General features: G+C 38.7%; 2 protein-coding genes and 1 long non-coding RNA gene across 4 annotated transcripts in view; 2 read left to right on the forward strand and 1 right to left on the reverse strand.

Annotated features, from left to right (window-relative positions):
- LOC117945263 overlaps nt 1-4,600 on the reverse strand; it is a 32,109-nt gene extending 27,509 nt beyond the window's left edge. The window contains exon 1 of the long non-coding RNA XR_004656761.1: nt 4,589-4,600. This is a non-coding gene — a long non-coding RNA (uncharacterized LOC117945263). The remainder of the gene's footprint in view (nt 1-4,588) is intronic.
- malt1 (MALT paracaspase 1) lies at nt 215-12,735 on the forward strand. Of its 2 annotated transcripts, XM_034872645.1 has the most exons (17): nt 215-513; nt 1,359-1,525; nt 1,949-2,070; nt 2,973-3,120; nt 3,366-3,544; nt 3,884-3,980; nt 4,088-4,135; nt 5,665-5,688; nt 6,309-6,353; nt 8,075-8,278; nt 8,403-8,580; nt 9,553-9,624; nt 9,726-9,853; nt 10,301-10,450; nt 11,110-11,267; nt 11,562-11,687; nt 11,927-12,735. In XM_034872645.1, exons 1-17 carry the CDS (start codon nt 365-367, stop codon nt 12,413-12,415), a joined length of 2,484 nt encoding a protein of 827 aa, XP_034728536.1. In that variant the 5' UTR covers nt 215-364; the 3' UTR covers nt 12,416-12,735. The 2 variants fall into 2 exon arrangements, with proteins under 2 accessions (XP_034728536.1, XP_034728537.1); XM_034872646.1 differs by lacking the exon at nt 4,088-4,135 and having other exon boundaries at nt 216-513.
- Nucleotides 12,736-13,403: 668 nt separating this feature from the next.
- emb (embigin) overlaps nt 13,404-17,138 on the forward strand; it is a 5,647-nt gene continuing 1,912 nt past the window's right edge. The window contains exons 1-6 of the mRNA XM_034872658.1: nt 13,404-14,047; nt 15,377-15,457; nt 15,554-15,737; nt 16,184-16,266; nt 16,483-16,619; nt 16,755-16,916. Of these exons, the coding sequence (XP_034728549.1) occupies nt 13,822-14,047; nt 15,377-15,457; nt 15,554-15,737; nt 16,184-16,266; nt 16,483-16,619; nt 16,755-16,916 (873 nt within the window). The 5' untranslated portion in view covers nt 13,404-13,821. The remainder of the gene's footprint in view (nt 14,048-15,376; nt 15,458-15,553; nt 15,738-16,183; nt 16,267-16,482; nt 16,620-16,754; nt 16,917-17,138) is intronic.

A 17,138-nucleotide genomic window follows, 5' to 3' on the forward strand; every position in this document is an offset into this window, starting at 1 on the left:
CTTAATTCACTTCTTTCCTAGGATGGCAAAGGCATGGGCACATCATGTACTCTCCCTCTGGTGGCTAGCACTCACGGGTGGTTTGGTAGGGTTAGTTTAGAATGTAAGGGTAAACCAATCAGAGATGGAGTAAGGCGGGACATGCCTTCGCCCTCCTGGGAAAAAAATACTCACGCACCGGCAGCAGTGGGGAGACTACGCGGGGGAAAAACCAAGCAAGACAGTGCAGCAGCAGAAGTAGGTGTGTCTGCATACTTTAACATTTCTTCCAGGAAGTTGAATTTTTGTACTGAAGTTAAGTTCTGTCCGGTGTAACCGGGTGTAGTGCCTTCAGCCTTTTGATAAACTATTGTTGCTGGCCGTCATGTCGGATTCTTTGGACAGGTCCACCAAGATCCACTTGTTGAAAGAGCCTGTTGTGAAGAAGCTCTGTGAGGTGTTGGAAAAATCCAGCAATAGAGGATGGCGAAAACTTGGAGAGATAGTCGGCAATGACAGGCGTATTAAAGTCAGGTAGGATGAAATTGAGAATTCAGACTGTAAGCTGTAAAAATCCCAATGATGTTGTTAAAATAGCGTGTCTGACATCCTAGCCTATTTTATGTTAAGACTTGTAAAATGCTTTCTAGTGTTCTAGGTAATAGTAATAGGCCATACTCTGTTTGATTACACTGTATATTTTAGAATTAAGGGCAGATCATTCTCTATTATGCTGTTCAGCTACAGCAAGCAACAGACTGTTTGCATTATAGATTTATTATCACATATATAATTGACAAGTTGGGAGAGAGAAAGTTTACACACAAGAACAAAATTAAACAAAAAAAGATGTGCACATATGTAAACAACACTTATTAATAACGTCAGAATAAAAAAATAATGATAACCTAAATTTAGTCTTTTTTTTTTTAGATGTTCTTGTTTTTAGATATATGCCAGTTGATTTAGAATTAAAAACAAGTCCCAGTCCTCTGTTTTGAATTTTTGTGCTGAAGCTGATACCCTATTGTTGACATTTAGATCATAATTGAATCTTCAGTCAATATTTAAAACAAAATAGCACTGAAATAACAAATAAATCCATAAAGTCATCAACGTGATATTATCATACTATCACCTAGATACTATATAATTGCTGTCCAGCTCTTGCCTGTGTATAATAACCATATATTTATGTTTGATCATCTTTTGTGAAGTTGGCTGTCTAGATTTGTAGCCTCCTGTCAGTTTAGGTAAATATGTTGAGAGCTACCGACAACCTGAGTCGAATTCCCTGAATATGTCGACATAATTGGCCAATAAAGTTGATTCGGATATCTGTTAATGGTGTGCTGTCAACCTTCTGCATCGTGCTCCAGCTCAAACGACATGGAGATGTGCTCTCTGAAGGTGTTGGAGCTAGAGGGAAGCCCGAGTCGCATGTTGCTGAGGCTGATGGGAGAACGAGGCTGCACCACAGGTCACCTGGTTGAATACCTCCAAATTCTCGGCAACTCAGAAGCCCTGCAATGCCTAAAACCATCAGGTACGGTAAAAAAAAAAAACATCTCCAAGCTTGTTGTTATGTTGTAGTAGTGAGTATCCAAAGCAGTTCTCTGTTCTCTGTGCTGTATGTTTTAGTTTAAAAGGTAATATTTGACACACTTTATTGTGTTGACACACACAGTAAGGTTGCCAGCCAGATTACAGTCAGTGTAACACTAAACAAGCTTATCATTCAAGCAGGGTTCAATCAGTTTGGGTTTTTGAAAGAGGAAACGTGTTTGTTTACTCAAGGACTGTAGTATTGTAGGGTGGTAAATACAGCGACACTGCATTTACACTTTTTAACCCACTTGGGTAATTTTGATATGAAACATTAAATGTCATCTTTGCCACAGATATGTAACCTGTCTATAATCAGTGTGACAGATTGTAAATTCAAAGTGAAAATCTGCTCAATGTACAGCTCTTCAGATCCTCATTCAGCCCCAGTCAGTGGCTCTCATATCTGGCCACAATCTTCGCCTGAGCTGCCACGCTGTGGGAAAATCTCCAGTACAGTACCAGTGGTTCAAGACCAAGGAAGAGGTGAGCTTGTATCACAATACATCAGTATCACTGAAAAGTATTGTTTGGCACAGGACTTAAACTGCAGTTAAAGTGCCATCTTAACAGGTCTGGCCTTGAAGTCTTCTATACCACTACTACATTTTCCTGGTTTAGATGCCCAAACACAAAACAATGCCCACTCATGACTTTATGTTGCAGCTATAATAATAGTATAATAATATAATAATAGTGCAGCTTAATTAACTTTATTGTCCATTTTTCTGTTGTACTTAATTGGCTACTAAAAGAAGCTGATATAAAGATCAAAAACATGTTATTGGTCCACAATGTTGACATAAATTATATACTGTAGTTTTGGCATTGCAACACCCTGTGCCAATATTCAATTCCCATTTGGACATTCAGCTGTCCTCTGTCCACGTCGGAAAGGAACTAAAATAACCTAAATATCAGAAAAAATCAAAATAGAATTTTTATATTTTAGCTTTCCAGGATGTTTACCTGTATTTAAAGGCCATGTAAAATGCATACACTCTTAGCTGCAAAGTGGTTTCCTGCAGGTGTCTAAACAGGCTCTTAACTTAGCGAAAACAGCACATTACTCGCATTACAAATGTGCTACATTTTATATGTTGAGCCACCGAACTTGAACTGGATATAATCAAATTACTCACTGTTCACCTCTCCTACCAACATCTGAAACCAGATTACTTCAGAGCTGGCTATCCAAAATTTCAGTAAGAGAAGTTATACATGTTTTTTAAGAGTTATTAGAGTCAGCAAAGGCGATTGAATATGAATTGGGTGGTAAGAAGGTGAGATTTCAGTTTGCAGACATGGACCGTTGTTTCTCTTCTAGACTCTAATAATGTTACACTTTGCATATTAGTAAATGTGATTCACATTTTTCACAACCTCAGGTGCCGAACAGCTTCTCTCCAGACCTGGTGATAAGTCCAGTCCATCTGAAGGATGCTGGATTTTACATCTGCAGGGTGAACTGTGGAGATACTTTTGAATTCAGCCAGTGGGCTCAGGTGGACGTCCTGAATGTCACCATGTCTTGCGGTAAGATATTGTAGGTGGTGTATTCTAACTCCTGCTTAGTGTACGGTGTTTGTAAATGCATTGTTGATGTTTTTCTCTTTTCATTTGAGTACTTTTGTTGTTTTACATATTTTAGAAGTGTCTGCATTTATTGAAGGACATGACAAATGACTCCTGTGGGAATTTAACTCCTAATTTTAGTACTATTCCAAACGAGAGTATAGTAGATAATATACAAATTACGTTTCCTCTCTGTCGAACACCAGGGCAGAGTTATCATTCCTTAGAGGGTCGGTTGAAGTTGGTGATCCAACCCCAGCCCCAACGGCTAAATGTTGGAGAAACCCTGCAGCTGGAGTGTGGAGCTGTTGGACGGCCGATCCCTCGATACCAGTGGCACAGAAATGGAGTTCCGGTCCCCAACGCCACAAAAAGGAAACTCATGGTGAGGAGAGGTTGTTATAGAAGATGTATGACTCTATATTACTGTTTCAAAAATTCTACTTTGCAGGCGCCCAAATAGCTCATTTGGTAGAACAGGCGTACATATATAGAGGTTTACTCCTCAACTCAGTGATCCTGGTTTTGACTTCAACCTTTTGTTCCTCCTCTCTCTCCCCTTTCATGTCGTCAGCTGACCCCCCCAAAAAATTTTTGTTTGGAGGATATTTTCTCTGTTTATAGTTATCAAGCGTTACAAGACGCAGACATCTTACTTGCTTTATTACTTTTTTAGGGAACAAGGCCGATAAAAAGGTAATAAAAAAGTGTCTGTGTCTTTCAGATTCCTCACTCGATGCAGGATCAGCACGGCAGGTATCGTTGTGAGATCAGCAGCAGCACAGAGAGAATGTGGACCAATGAAGTGGACGTTGTTATCGGTATGTCACACTTTAATACATTCTTCGACACTATAATCACAGTCCAGTAAAACATACTTTATTGTCGTAATGTGCGAGTGAATATTTGCTCTGCTCTTGACTGAAAGCACCGACGATAGCTGTCCAGATTTCAGAGGCAACGGAGTGCTCTGAAGGTAGAGTTGAAAGCACTGGTGCATGTTAAATGACAGTAGGGTAGCAACTAGCAGTCATTTAGCTGCATGCAAACGTTAATCAACTGCATATAACTGCATGTGGGTCATGGTTTGGATTTTTCAACACATAAACAATAACCAGCACAAGGTTCACAGGGTTTCATCTCTAGCTTTCATGTGCATGAATTTAGTTTTAACTAATGTCATTACTTTCAAATAATTGGGTGTTAAAGAATGGCAATATTCTATATTTGTCTCCCATGAGAAGACCAAAACTAACAAGAAATGTATCCTACTGATGTGATCTTGTATTATTGGCTGGGTTTTAAAATCCAAATATAGCTCATTCCTCTGTGTCATCATGCTCCATTGTTGTCTGAAACACTGATATTAGTAACCATAAAAAGTCAGGCTGTAGTTTATGTTGCTACTGCTGTAAATGCTCACTAGAACACTTAATAACTATTAATCCAGGGCTGAAAATAGTCCCCAACAAATGCACTTATTGCTTGTGTTTGAGTTAGGTTTGCTAAAAACTACAGTGCCCAGCTGTTTTATGAAATTACTGAGCCTTTTAAAAAATAAAAAATGAAAATTAGTGATCTGAAAATTACTGTGTTCAGTAGGCACCAGTGGACTTGTGTACAGAAGTGAGAAACATACTGTGAGTTTTGATGTATTCATGGGAATCTTTGACATTAAGAAAACCACAGAATAACACCAGCACTGATCTTTAAATTTCATATTACCAGTTCACTGTTAATGTGCATGTTTGGAACGGGATGTTTGCTTGGCCTGTGGTATTGCAGCTTGCACCTTTCTCGACAACCGCTCATCCAAACAACTACACACTCAACACTGCGCTTCCTTGGGTCCTGAACAATACACCTGCCCTGACATAGTTACGTCACATACCCAAGTTGTGGCTACTCAGGGTCAGAAACACCAAGGGCTAGCTACATAGGCCAAATGCATCTGGCTCAGAGTAAAAAAATATCAAGAGCAGACTTTACAATTGGGCAAGTTAGGCAACTACTTTGGGCCCCAGCCATGGCCACACAACCATCTTAAGAGCGCTTACGAGTGTTGGAGTCCACACTCGGGAGGGATCCAGGAAGTCCGCTGGCTTAAAGGGGGGGCGCTTGGAGAAGGAGCAGCTTTCTAGTGGGGGTGGCGTAATTGGACCCTACCACTCCTTGTTAAGTCCGGGGGCGTAGCTTTATTCTCTCCTTAGATATCCTGGGGTGTACATTTTTATTATATTGTGGGTTTTTGTTGAGTTAAGTATAAGTAAAAGTAAATTTCTTTTGGAATAAGTTTTAAGGTAGATTTAGCTGTTATTTGTAGTTTATGTAGTAGTGTTATTGTTAGTCTCCCCCAAAACTTTTTTCATTTTGTTGTAACTATTTTTTGGAATTAAAAACCCTTACTATTGAACTTCCCTCTTCCTTAACTGCTTGGCCCCTCACAACCAACTTAAACATGCTAATCTTATATGATGGTAATGTATTTGTAATTTTGCTTCCTAGATGATGTTTACGGCATTGGAGAAGGTAAGAGTAATCATATTCATTCAAGGCGAATTCTGGTAAACACGTTGCTTTGTTGTTTGTTAATTTAGAGTGCTCTCAGTAGAGAGAAAAACAAAAGCAATCGGTGCTGCCTACACTGTGTTATTCTCCTGCTACAGTTAGCACCCAACAGGCTTAAACAGGGCACGTTTTAAACATGTTTTTAGCCTATAAACATGTTCAAAATGTGATTACAAGTGCCTACCCATGTGAAGTGAATTATTTTCCTTCCGAGTGAACACAGTGAATCTGACTGCGGTAGATGTGAAAGAAATGCATGAAAGTTGTGCTAATTCAGCTGTGTTTCACTTGTGTGCTGCACTTCCAATGTCATTTTGAACATGTTTAGAGGCTAAAAACACGTTTAAAACTTGCCCTGTTTAAGCCTGTTGGGTGCTAACTCTAGCAGGAGGATAACATGGTGTAGACCGCACCGATTGTTTTCCTTTTTCTGTCTACTGACAGCACTCCAAAGTTACAAACAACGGGGCTATGTGTTGGAATCGACCGGAATTTTCCTTTAAGTATTTATAATTATTTCAACACATTTTCCTCACACAGAACTTGCTCTATGATGCTTTTGTTCTGAAACCCAATTTTAGGTTCCAGTGAATTGTTCCTAAATAGTATTCCAGAACAACTTTATGGTAAGTGTCTTTCAACACATTTCTTTATGCAAGTTTTTAATTGTTAAAATCTGATCAGCACATTCTCTGCTGTATTTTAAATATAGCTGATGCACAGTTCCTCTACAGCAGGGGTTGGCAACCTTTTCATTATGAAGTGCCATTGTAAAATGTTCTCGTTCATCTGTGTGCCGTATCAGCACTAAGCCTCTCATTATCTATCGAGCCCGCTCAAGCAGTGTTCTTTTTACTATATTCTATAAAGGAAGCAAAGATTACTAGCCAATCAGAAGCAGAGTATGACGGGTTTATGCAACATGCGGATGGGGAGAGACTCAATCAAACTCCCGTAGATAACAGGCCTTGCTCCTGCCAATGTGGCTGTGATGACATATGACATGCAAATTGGAACATCACCAAAAAACTCTATTGCACACATACTGCTAGTGTGCCATTGGTTAAGCTACCGCGTGCCAGTGGTGGCACATGCGCCACAAGTTTCTGACCCTTGCTCTATAGTATTTTTACTACTCTCTTTACTTTTATTTATTTAATTTTTTTAAATCTGTCTCTTGTACTTGTCTTCCTATCCCTTGCTGCTGGGCAACAGTGGGAATTTCCGCATTGTGGGATTAATAAAGGACTTGAAACTGTGTTGTTCATGATGTCTGAATCTTATCTGAAATCAGTTCCTCTCTCCACAGAAAGACCCAAATAAATAAGGGAAACTTGTAACATATGATAGCAGCTATACGGGTAGATATAATAACACTTCACAGCCAGCAACAACAACAAAGTCCAAAAATACTACAGAATTATACCTTTAAAAATATCGATAGAGTATAATCAAACACTTTCTGACACTCTGTCCCCGGAAAAGAAAAGAAAAAAGCACACACTTAACATGACATCAAACCGCTATTAGCATCATTGTCTTAGGTAACAGGTTCAACTTACTTCCTGCCTCTACTTCTTTGTAATTTCGATTTGTTTCATCACAACCTGAATTACTGGTGTAATGTTCAGTCCTGTAACATATTTTTATAGTTCTTAAAGGGGAATTTGGTTCTTGCTGCAACACAAAGTACAGCATGTACAATATGTCATAAAATGTAGGACATAGAGTAAAAGTAACTGCCTAAAGCGTTCGTTGTGTGGCAATAAATTCAATCAAATTGGTGTGTCCTAGTAGCTTTATTTATGATTATTCACTTTTAGGATCCAGCTCCCAGCCTGCAAAGCTTTCAAAATATCTAAGTGAGTTGAGCGCGTCGAGTCCTATTTTTAATAAAAATCAAATATAAACATCAGTTGTAGCTTCAAGAATACTGTTTTTAGTCAGGCTGTAGTTCCTGTCATTTTGTCCACTTCCTGTTCTTAGCCAGGTAGTGAAAAGTTTCCAACCAGAAAATCTAATGAGTAACTGAGTGCCCTTTTTCTTGCATTTTGATTGTTCTTGTTTCGGATGCATGTGTTCTGGAGAAAACTTCAAAATGTATAGTTCTCTGGGATCATTGTAATAAAGAATACAGAAAAGAATGAAGAAAATTCAGTTGAATTTATATGCTTTGCAGCAGACTGGCCTGGACCACTATTGCAGTAAACACTGCCATCTTGACACTTATTTTAAAATGTAAGGTTCCCTTGTCAGTTCTAAAAGTGTATTGATGCATATGAGATGTTTTCTCTCCCGTAGTTTTACAGAATTAATTTGTCCCTTTCCCTGTGTTTTTTCCTCCAAGCGACTGACAAAGTGGCCCTGCTGATTGGCAATCTGTCTTACCAGAACCACCCGCAGCTCAAAGCTCCCATGGTCGACGTGTATGACCTCACCAACCTCCTGCGACAGCTAAACTTCCAGGTGGTTTCACTGCTGGACCTCACAGAGTCAGAGATGAGAAACGCTGTTGACGAGTTTCTGTTGCTGCTCCACAAAGGAGTCTATGGTGTGTTGGGAAATACAGTACACACCTGTGGACGGTTATAAATAGTAGATCCAGAAATACTCACTTCCCAAGACATGGATTGTTTGTTGTTTGAGGTGATAAAAATACACACTTCCTTCTTTAGGTCTGCTGTACTATGCTGGTCACGGATATGAGAACTACGGAAACAGTTTCATGGTGCCGGTAGACGCACCAAACCCGTACCGGTCAGCCAACTGTTTATGTGTGCAGAGCATCCTAAAACTGATGCAGGAGAAGGAGACAGGCCTCAATGTTTTTCTGCTGGACATGTGCAGGAAGAGGTAAGTCAATGGCTCATTCCTTCAAATTTCATTTATTTATTTGGTATTTAAACTGTTACTTGTATAAATCAGTTCTTCACTGCGCCCAACAAAAGGCTTAATTTTACTACCTCAAAGGTAAAAACTGAATAACAACACCTTAATATGTGACTTTTTAATTCAATATAAGAATGCATTAGAGTTGGTACAGCAGGAGTAATTTGGCATGGGGTACTTCCGTAATATGTACTGTATTTATATAATTTATATCAAAGTAATTTCCCTACGCTCTTAAAATCTGATTAATCATTGAGTAGTTTGGTAAAAATGTCACCAATTAGTAAAAGATCAGCCAAAAGTGCTTGTTTTGTCCAACTAAGGGTCCAGAAACACAATGAACCCCAAATTATTCCATTTATTATAATGGAAGTCTAAGAAAAATGTATACTATTGATATATTTGATATGGTAGAACAGGATAATGGTTGTCCATTTTTATTAAACAACTAACCAATTCATTTTCTGTCCCTCGTCTAAAACAATTAATCCACTAATCATTTTTGATTTGATTTGATTTGAGTTTTGATACGTAGTTTAAGTTGAACCTCTTCCTTTCTGCAGTGTTTTTAGTCATTGTTTTCTTTTGTTTAAACTTTTGAATCACATTTTTTAAAGATTGGTTTTACAATTGGGCCTTTATTGGATAGATGATAGTACACAGATAACTAGGAATAAAGAAATGGGTGGAGAGAGACGGGTATGACAACAAAGGTCCTGAGCCGCAATCGTACCGCCTGAAGTATTAGGTTACCAGAACACCTCTTTACCTTAGTTTACATAGCATGTACATAGTTTTTGTGTGTAATCCATAGACTGTATAAAATAGGTGTAATTCCACGACAGGACCTTTTAAAGGGGTTATTTTCCCTCCGGAATAGAGCTTTTGGAGATTTATTGCCTTGGTTTATATCTTTCAAAAATAAACATTTTCCAGGAATATTCATGATGACAGCGCTCCAAACATTGTCCTAAGGGTTACCGCCAACATTGTCTTTGGATACGCTACGTACGTTTAATCCATTAAATATCTTTCAAAATTTTATATATATTAATAGTTTGTTTTCCAAAAATATACGATATGTGTTTTCTTTGTTATTGGCTGTTTAGGTGCCAGGATGCCGAGGCTTTTGAGCTGAGTTCCAGCGGCTTCACCAACGGGGTGTTTGTCAAGTTTTTAAAGAAGCGGCTGCTAGACGATGAGAAGATCACCGTGGTGCTGGACAGAGTCGCTGAGGGTGAGACAGAAACATAATAAATGATACCATCCATATGTACCCTGAAAGAAATACTGATACAAATACTAAATAAAATGATTTGTGTCATACACAAGTAACATCTACTATAATCTTGAGTTCTTAAAATTAATTTGTGATTGAGACCATGACAAATTAAATGATACTTTTTCAGTGTTTGGTTATGAAATGGGATTGTTTTACAGTTGTTGGATGTGTTTCTGTTTATTTTAAAAAGACTAATACAGTTAATTAAATGTAGCTTGCTCTGCATTATTGATGTCAAGATTGTATCAGCTTGTGGGCTAATTTCCATTTTAAATGCAGGGTAAGTGAAGGAAAATGACTTAAGGTTGCTGTAAGATGCACTTACTGTCAAACAACGTTTAGGATGCGAAAGGAATATGTCTTTAACATTGTCTCATTTGATTTATCATTTTTCTTGTCCAGACATGGGTCAGTTTGACGCTACAAAAGGGAAGCAGGCTTTGGAGATCCGCAGTAGTCTGTCGGAGAGGAGAGCGCTGACCGATCCTATCCAGCCCGGCGACAGCGCTGATCTTGCTCACTATCGCAGCCTCCAGTGGGCAAAGACTCACGGTGAGTTTACAGTATAACACAAACTTAAATTTAAAGTATTTGTTTTGCACTTTGGTTTCACTGTACTTGAAAGCCCCTATTTGCTCACTTCTGCTCAGTACTGCACTGTTGACTGTTTATACTGCTTATACTGTACACAACTGCACACATGGGGGCTTCTTGAGACAAACACACTGTAGTGTAAAACAAGGTAGGAAAAGTCAGAAAAACCTGATGATTATCACCTCCTTCATTAGCTAATAATAATTTTGCCTATGGAGCACAGAAACAAGCTAGAAAAAATAACATTTCTTTTGTGGTTTTGTTGTGATTATTACAACCTTTTAGTCCACCACACTACCAGTAGATTGTTTCCTGTAACAGTGGTTCCCAATCGTTTTGGCCTGTGAACCCACAGGTTATGGCCTCAGTTAGAAACACTTCCAACAAAACTTTATTTTTCCTTCTAAGGTTATATCATTTGAGGGTTTTTTAGAGACATCGTGTTGGTGAAAGTATCAAGCATTTCACAAGAAAATGCTGAGAAGTAAGAACTAAAAGATATGTTTTTGTAATTTCCTTCATCTTGTGATAGGCTAGGCATGGGCCGCTTTGCAAGCTTTTGAGATCCATCCCATGTAAATAACTATTTTTTATTTTATTTTTTTATTTTATTCCAGAGCTTCCTGAGAGTATGTGTCTCAACTTTGACTGCGGGGCTCAGATCAAGTTGGGCTTCGCTGCAGAGTTCTCCAACGTGCTCGTCATTTACACTCACATCATTAAGAAGCCCGAGGACATGTCCCTCTGCCAGGCTCACGTCACCGACTTCTCACAGGTCAGCATGTTGTCATGAACCGGAGTCTTTATCTCATTAAGAAATGGACGGGAACCATTTCCCTACAGGATCATTTTTAGGGAAATTGGATAATTAAATCCGCATTTGATTGGAATTCCCTTTTTTCACTTCAGAGTTAAAGGGGAGCAGCAGACAACTGTATTATTAACAAAGCAACCCACAAATTGCATGTACCGTAAATGCACCAATAATTACGGTATTTGTAGTTGTGCATACGTGTTTGTGTGTTTGTGCATACTGTACAACGTCACCTGCTTTTGTTCCTCACTGTAGGACCTTGATGTGGATCCTAAAGAGATGAACAGAGAGACTCCAGAGGAGACAGGCATCTACCTTCTGTCCAGCAACCTGCCGCAGCACTGTCTTTACACCAGAGTCAGCTCACTGCAGAAACTCAGGGTAAAAATATGACAACAAAGTCACTTAAACAAAACTTAAATTTGTTATTGACAAGAGTAAGAGTCTGCGGTCATGCTTGACCTGTTGGTGGTGGTGAAAAATCCGGGGATTACCAAAATCACAAAGATTAATCGATATCTGTATCAAATGTCATGACAAACCTCATAGTGGTCATTGAGCCATTTTTACTAAAAATCCCAAATATGAATATTAATACTATTTCTCCTCTAATGCAATAGGAGGAGCTGGTCTTCACTGTGTGCCTTCAGGGCACTTTCACCGCCATGGATGACGAATCTGTCCACTGGACCAAAAGCATCAACATTGGCAAGCCACTGATCGCACGACTGGACCTGAACCGGGCCATGCGGCGAAATAGCTGCATGCAGACATGCGGGATGCCTCACAGCCCGTCCCACAGTCCCTGTCACAGCCCCGGACCCGAACACCACCTCCACCTTCATTACGGGTCAAACCAGGCCCAGGACTACAGCCGCCTATCACCACAGCACCACTACCTGGACGTCTACGAGCGTGTTCAGGGTGCAATGGGAGGCTGTGGGGATTCCTTCTATGACATCAGCAAGTCTTGCTATGAACCTGTGTATGACTCAGCTGCTGGGCTTTCAAGTTCACCAGGCCGGCTTAGCATCCCTATAGAGACCACTGACGACATCAACGAGCTGCAGACGGTGTTCATCAACAGTCTGCAGCTTCAGCAGCCGTGAAAATGTCTAACGTTTTGTATCTGGAATACTGCTGCTCTTTCTGTTATATGTTGTGACTTAATACGATTTGTTTTGAATATTATATTCTTCCAATTAAAAGCATTATTTTCCTCGACAAACTGAATTCACGCATACATTTTTAGAAGAATGAAAAAATGTACTTCAGTAAACTGGGATCATTTCTGCAATCATGTTTGGCAGAGGTTTAAATTTACCAATAATTCAACAAAGAAAATTCAAAATACTGGATGCTAATAGTCAAGATCACCGTTCTGATTTTCTTCAGAGCTGGAATTGTACCTCATACAAACATTTTTTTATAAAAAAATATGAGCCAAATGTGCACAGTCAGAGGAAAGGGAGGCTGGACAGGTAGAATACATATCTAAGACCATAAGCAGACTTATTGTAATATAATTAACCAGAAGAGAGAAAGTCATGGTTAAAGAAAAATAATGAGTAAATAATGTCACCCACTTTCCACAAAGCTATTCCTCTTCTGTTTGTCTACCTTGTAGCTGTCCCCCCTCAGGATGGCAGTAGATGGCCTCTCTATAAGGACTTACTTCTCCTCCACCAGCTACTCCACTCAGCTCTCTGGACCTGCCTGCAGTACCTAATGTCAGCAGCACCTCCTATATCCTTGTTTATTTCTTCATCAGCTCCTTACAGTGAAACTTTCTGAAAAGAGTTCCATTCATTGAGTTTCCTGCTGGGATTTAAGACCCTGTTTGCTATTCCCCACACGTTCACGTTGCTGCTTTTAGATTGTCCACTGCACACTTGATTATTTTTCTTGAGGTTTGAGGTCCATATCTAAATGTAAAATAAGTATAATAAATATAACTTTAGTTCACTATGAAACCCTGTGGGCCGGTAAGCACAGACATAACATTCTGCTCCCCAGTCCTAATAAATATTCATTTCTACATGTGACAATGTGGGACATGCAGTATCGGATGCCGGAGTATCCTACTAAAACACAGTAACTCAAGTAGATGTGAGATTACTTTTGATGAAATCTGCCTAAGAAAATGATCTCTTTTTAAATCTACTCTCCTTTATTAACATAGAGTACATTATCTAAAATCTACTTAAACAGAATTTTTCATTTAAGCGTATGTTCTAAAAAGAAAAAAGGAAAAAAAAGCAATCAGCTATAGTAAAAGTAGTTAGTTTCCCCTCCTGGCTGATTTAATGAGGGCTGGCAGGTCATGTCCTCTCACATAACACAATCTTGCGGATTGCAACATAAACATAATAGCACTACATCTTGTATTACGCAAAGCAATATTTAGCTTCAAAGCACCAGGAGTGTTAATTTCAGCATGGTCCACCCAGGCATTACAGTGCAGGACAGTACACTGCAACACAGCATCCAGATATGCACCCTCTCTGAATAATGGATGGAGTCGGCCACCCACAGGCTGCAGGGTGATATCATGGCTGCGTCAGCTGCAGCTGAGGAAGGAGGGGTGGGCGGTGGTTTTTCAGATGATGCAGCAGGCAGAGGGAGCAGAGAACAAGTAAGAAACAGAGAGAACAGAAGGGAAATAATCATGTCATCCTTCTGGGAGCAGCTCTTTTTTCAGATCCTCCTGCTTCTCGTCTTCTGCAGACACATCAATACAAGTAAATGATTATTTGGGTTTCATTTTGACTGTCTGTTGTGTTAAAACCTTGTTCTGCCACTCAGTGGTCTGTAACCTTGTGAAAAGCAGAAGAAAATTTCATAGGATTTCCACACCATCATGTACTAGTGTATTACTACATGAAGTTGCCGATAGTCAATGTATTAAATGTCAGCTTGGGAAATACAGCATTTATACCGCATTTTCACATTACCACGGGACACTGAAACTCTACATTAAAACCAAAAGCAATAAATTATTTAAGAATTCAAAAATAAATACTGTCACGAAAAAGAAAAAGTCTATTATATAGCTGGGATCATCAGCGGTATTATAGACATTGTTAATTAGACAAAGTGACAAGCATAATGTTTATATTATTATAATAATATTTGCTATACATTTACATTTGGCTGTGGCTGCGCAGTTTTCCTTGATGTTGGTGATCGCAAGAGTTGTTTTTATCTTTTTGTGAAGTATGGTTAATATGTAAATTTTCACAGACTATAGCTTTTTCATTATAAAATCCAAGAAAATTGATAAAGGAGTTTTTTCTTTAGATATTTTTGTTTGTCCTTTTTCTACATGAGATACTGCCCTTGAGATATCAGGTACATCACCGGTCAAAAGTTGGGGGTCACTTACTCCATTATAGACAGATTGCCAGTTGATCTGAGTAGGTGTCTGATCTTCTAAGCAATATCTACATTGCCCATTATCAGCAACCATTCATGCAATGTTCAAAAGGCACATTTTGTTTACTAATCTCATATTTAAAAAACACAAACTAGAAAAACACTGAAGAACCATTTTGTAATTACGTAAGCACATAATGTAATTTGAAAACTGCTGCCCTGGTTAAAAAAAGAAGAAAAAAACATGTAACTGATCTGAGCTGGTATTCTGTCTACAATGGAGTGCAATTTCTTCCACAAAGAACACCGTAGCAGACCCCTTGCAAACTATATCATGAATCTAACAAAAATGTAGCAAGACACAAAACATGTTTAATAAGTAAAGTTGTCTTTGACTTAGCACTTCCAGATATATATAGCAACTCCTTTGTAACCACCATGAACACCCTAGCAACCCCCTAGCGAAACCCTGACAACCACTTTAAACATATAGCAACCATAATGCCTTTTCAACCATCAATAATATAATAGCGACCATTTAGGAATACCATACCAACAATTTAGCAACACGCAAGTAAAGAAATTTTTGTTCATTTGTTTGCATAAAATGTAGCCTGTTCTTACTATAAATACTGTCAGTTTGTGGTACATTTTAAGTTGGTGTGTGTTTAAATAACTATTTGTTTTACTTTCAGAGACAATCGGTCCAACGCCCCCGCCACTGGTTTCCATCAGCAGTATCCTGCCAACAGATATAAGGAGCGTTGTTCTTAAAGGTACATTTGAAAGTAATTTATCTATAAAACACAGTATTATGGCAGAGATGTGTTGTTGTTATGGTTTATGAAATCCTTCCACAATTCTCCTTGCAGGTGAAAGTCAAACAGAGAATGTTGAACTGGTGAACCCTGTCAATCTGACACTGGAGTGTACCTGGACAGGTAATCAGAACAAACTACCAAACATAACTGGGTTTTGGAGAAAAGATGGGGATGAAGTTGAGAACAGCCGTCTCACAGTGCAGTTGGAGAACGATCAGTATAATCTCAAACGAGTGTAAGTACATGTAAATTATGTCACCTATTAATTGGCAGATAACTCAAATCCATGCATGTGTACATAGTGATTTACAAAAATATTAAATAACATGCATGTACAAATGTATTTTGTTAATGTACAGCAGCTTGAGAGCTTAAGTTGTATGTCCCAAAACTTTATTTGATCAGTCTGCACTGACAATCCATATCTAATAACTAATATTTAGTAAGATTTGGTTTAAAACTACTTTATTTTAATACAAAAAATGTGTTTAATTAACATGAAAGTAAAGCACTTCGAATGAATGCAACTGCTTTTTTGTGAGTTATAAATCATTTTAACACATTTTATTGCAGAATAGTCATGTTTTAATGAAATAATCACATATTATCTACAGACTTTTTAAAATAACATCCATCATATATTTAACATAGTCTGTCTTTGTATCTATTTTTGCTTCACAGGTTCAGCATCGTCAGTGTAAAAAACCTCGGAAATTACTCGTGCATGTTTGAAAGTGAGGCAAAAATCAACTTTGTTTTGGCAGGTAAAGATCACATCACTTACTGAGTACATGTTGTTGCTGCATTTTACATTAAACAGCCAGCATGTAATGTTATCAACTTGTTAAGTCCCTGCTTTTTAATAACAATTATTGTTAATTTAATAATTCATCATAATGTATTCACGCAGAGTATTTGTTTAAATAGTACTCTAAAGGGTGCTTTGTTAAATTATGCTTTCTTTCCTTGTTGTCCACCAGCTCCACACATGGGTGAGGTGCGTGATAAACCAATAGTCAGCTATGTGGGGGACTCAGTGGTGATTGCATGTAAAATGGAGGAAACCAAACCAAAGCCCAGCACCTGGAACTGGTACAAAGCAAATGGTACTGACAAGGTGGGTGAGATAATCAGAGCCTTCTTGTGTGAGATTTCTGTTGCTGAGATAGTGAAAGCCAACACCTGATGAAAAATACAATACATTTACAGTGTAAAAACATTTATGACCTCATTGGACTGATATCTGTTCCAGGAGCAGATCTTCACTGCTGCAGAGCCTCTTCGGTATGAAATCAAGAACGATGAGAGGAAGACCAAACTGGTGGTGTACAACCTGACGGAGGCTGATGGAGGCTTGTATTACTGCGGTGCGGTGTACTCCATCAACACCACGATGGGCCTTGTGGAGCTGAAGGTCAGATGTGGGAAGTACATTTACTCAAATACTGTGCCTAAGTACAATTGTGAGCATTTGTAGTTGATGTTAATTTCTACTTGTATCCCTGTACTTATTTTTAAGAGAAACACAGGGTGTTTACTCAACTAAATGTATCTACTTGTACCTTTCAAGATATTACCCTGAAAAAAAAAACACAAATGAAGTTTAACCAGTGGTTCTCAACCTTATGGCCAAACG

The sequence above is a fragment of the Etheostoma cragini genome, chromosome 5, assembly GCF_013103735.1.
Source record: "Etheostoma cragini isolate CJK2018 chromosome 5, CSU_Ecrag_1.0, whole genome shotgun sequence".
Lineage (NCBI taxonomy): Eukaryota > Metazoa > Chordata > Actinopteri > Perciformes > Percidae > Etheostoma > Etheostoma cragini.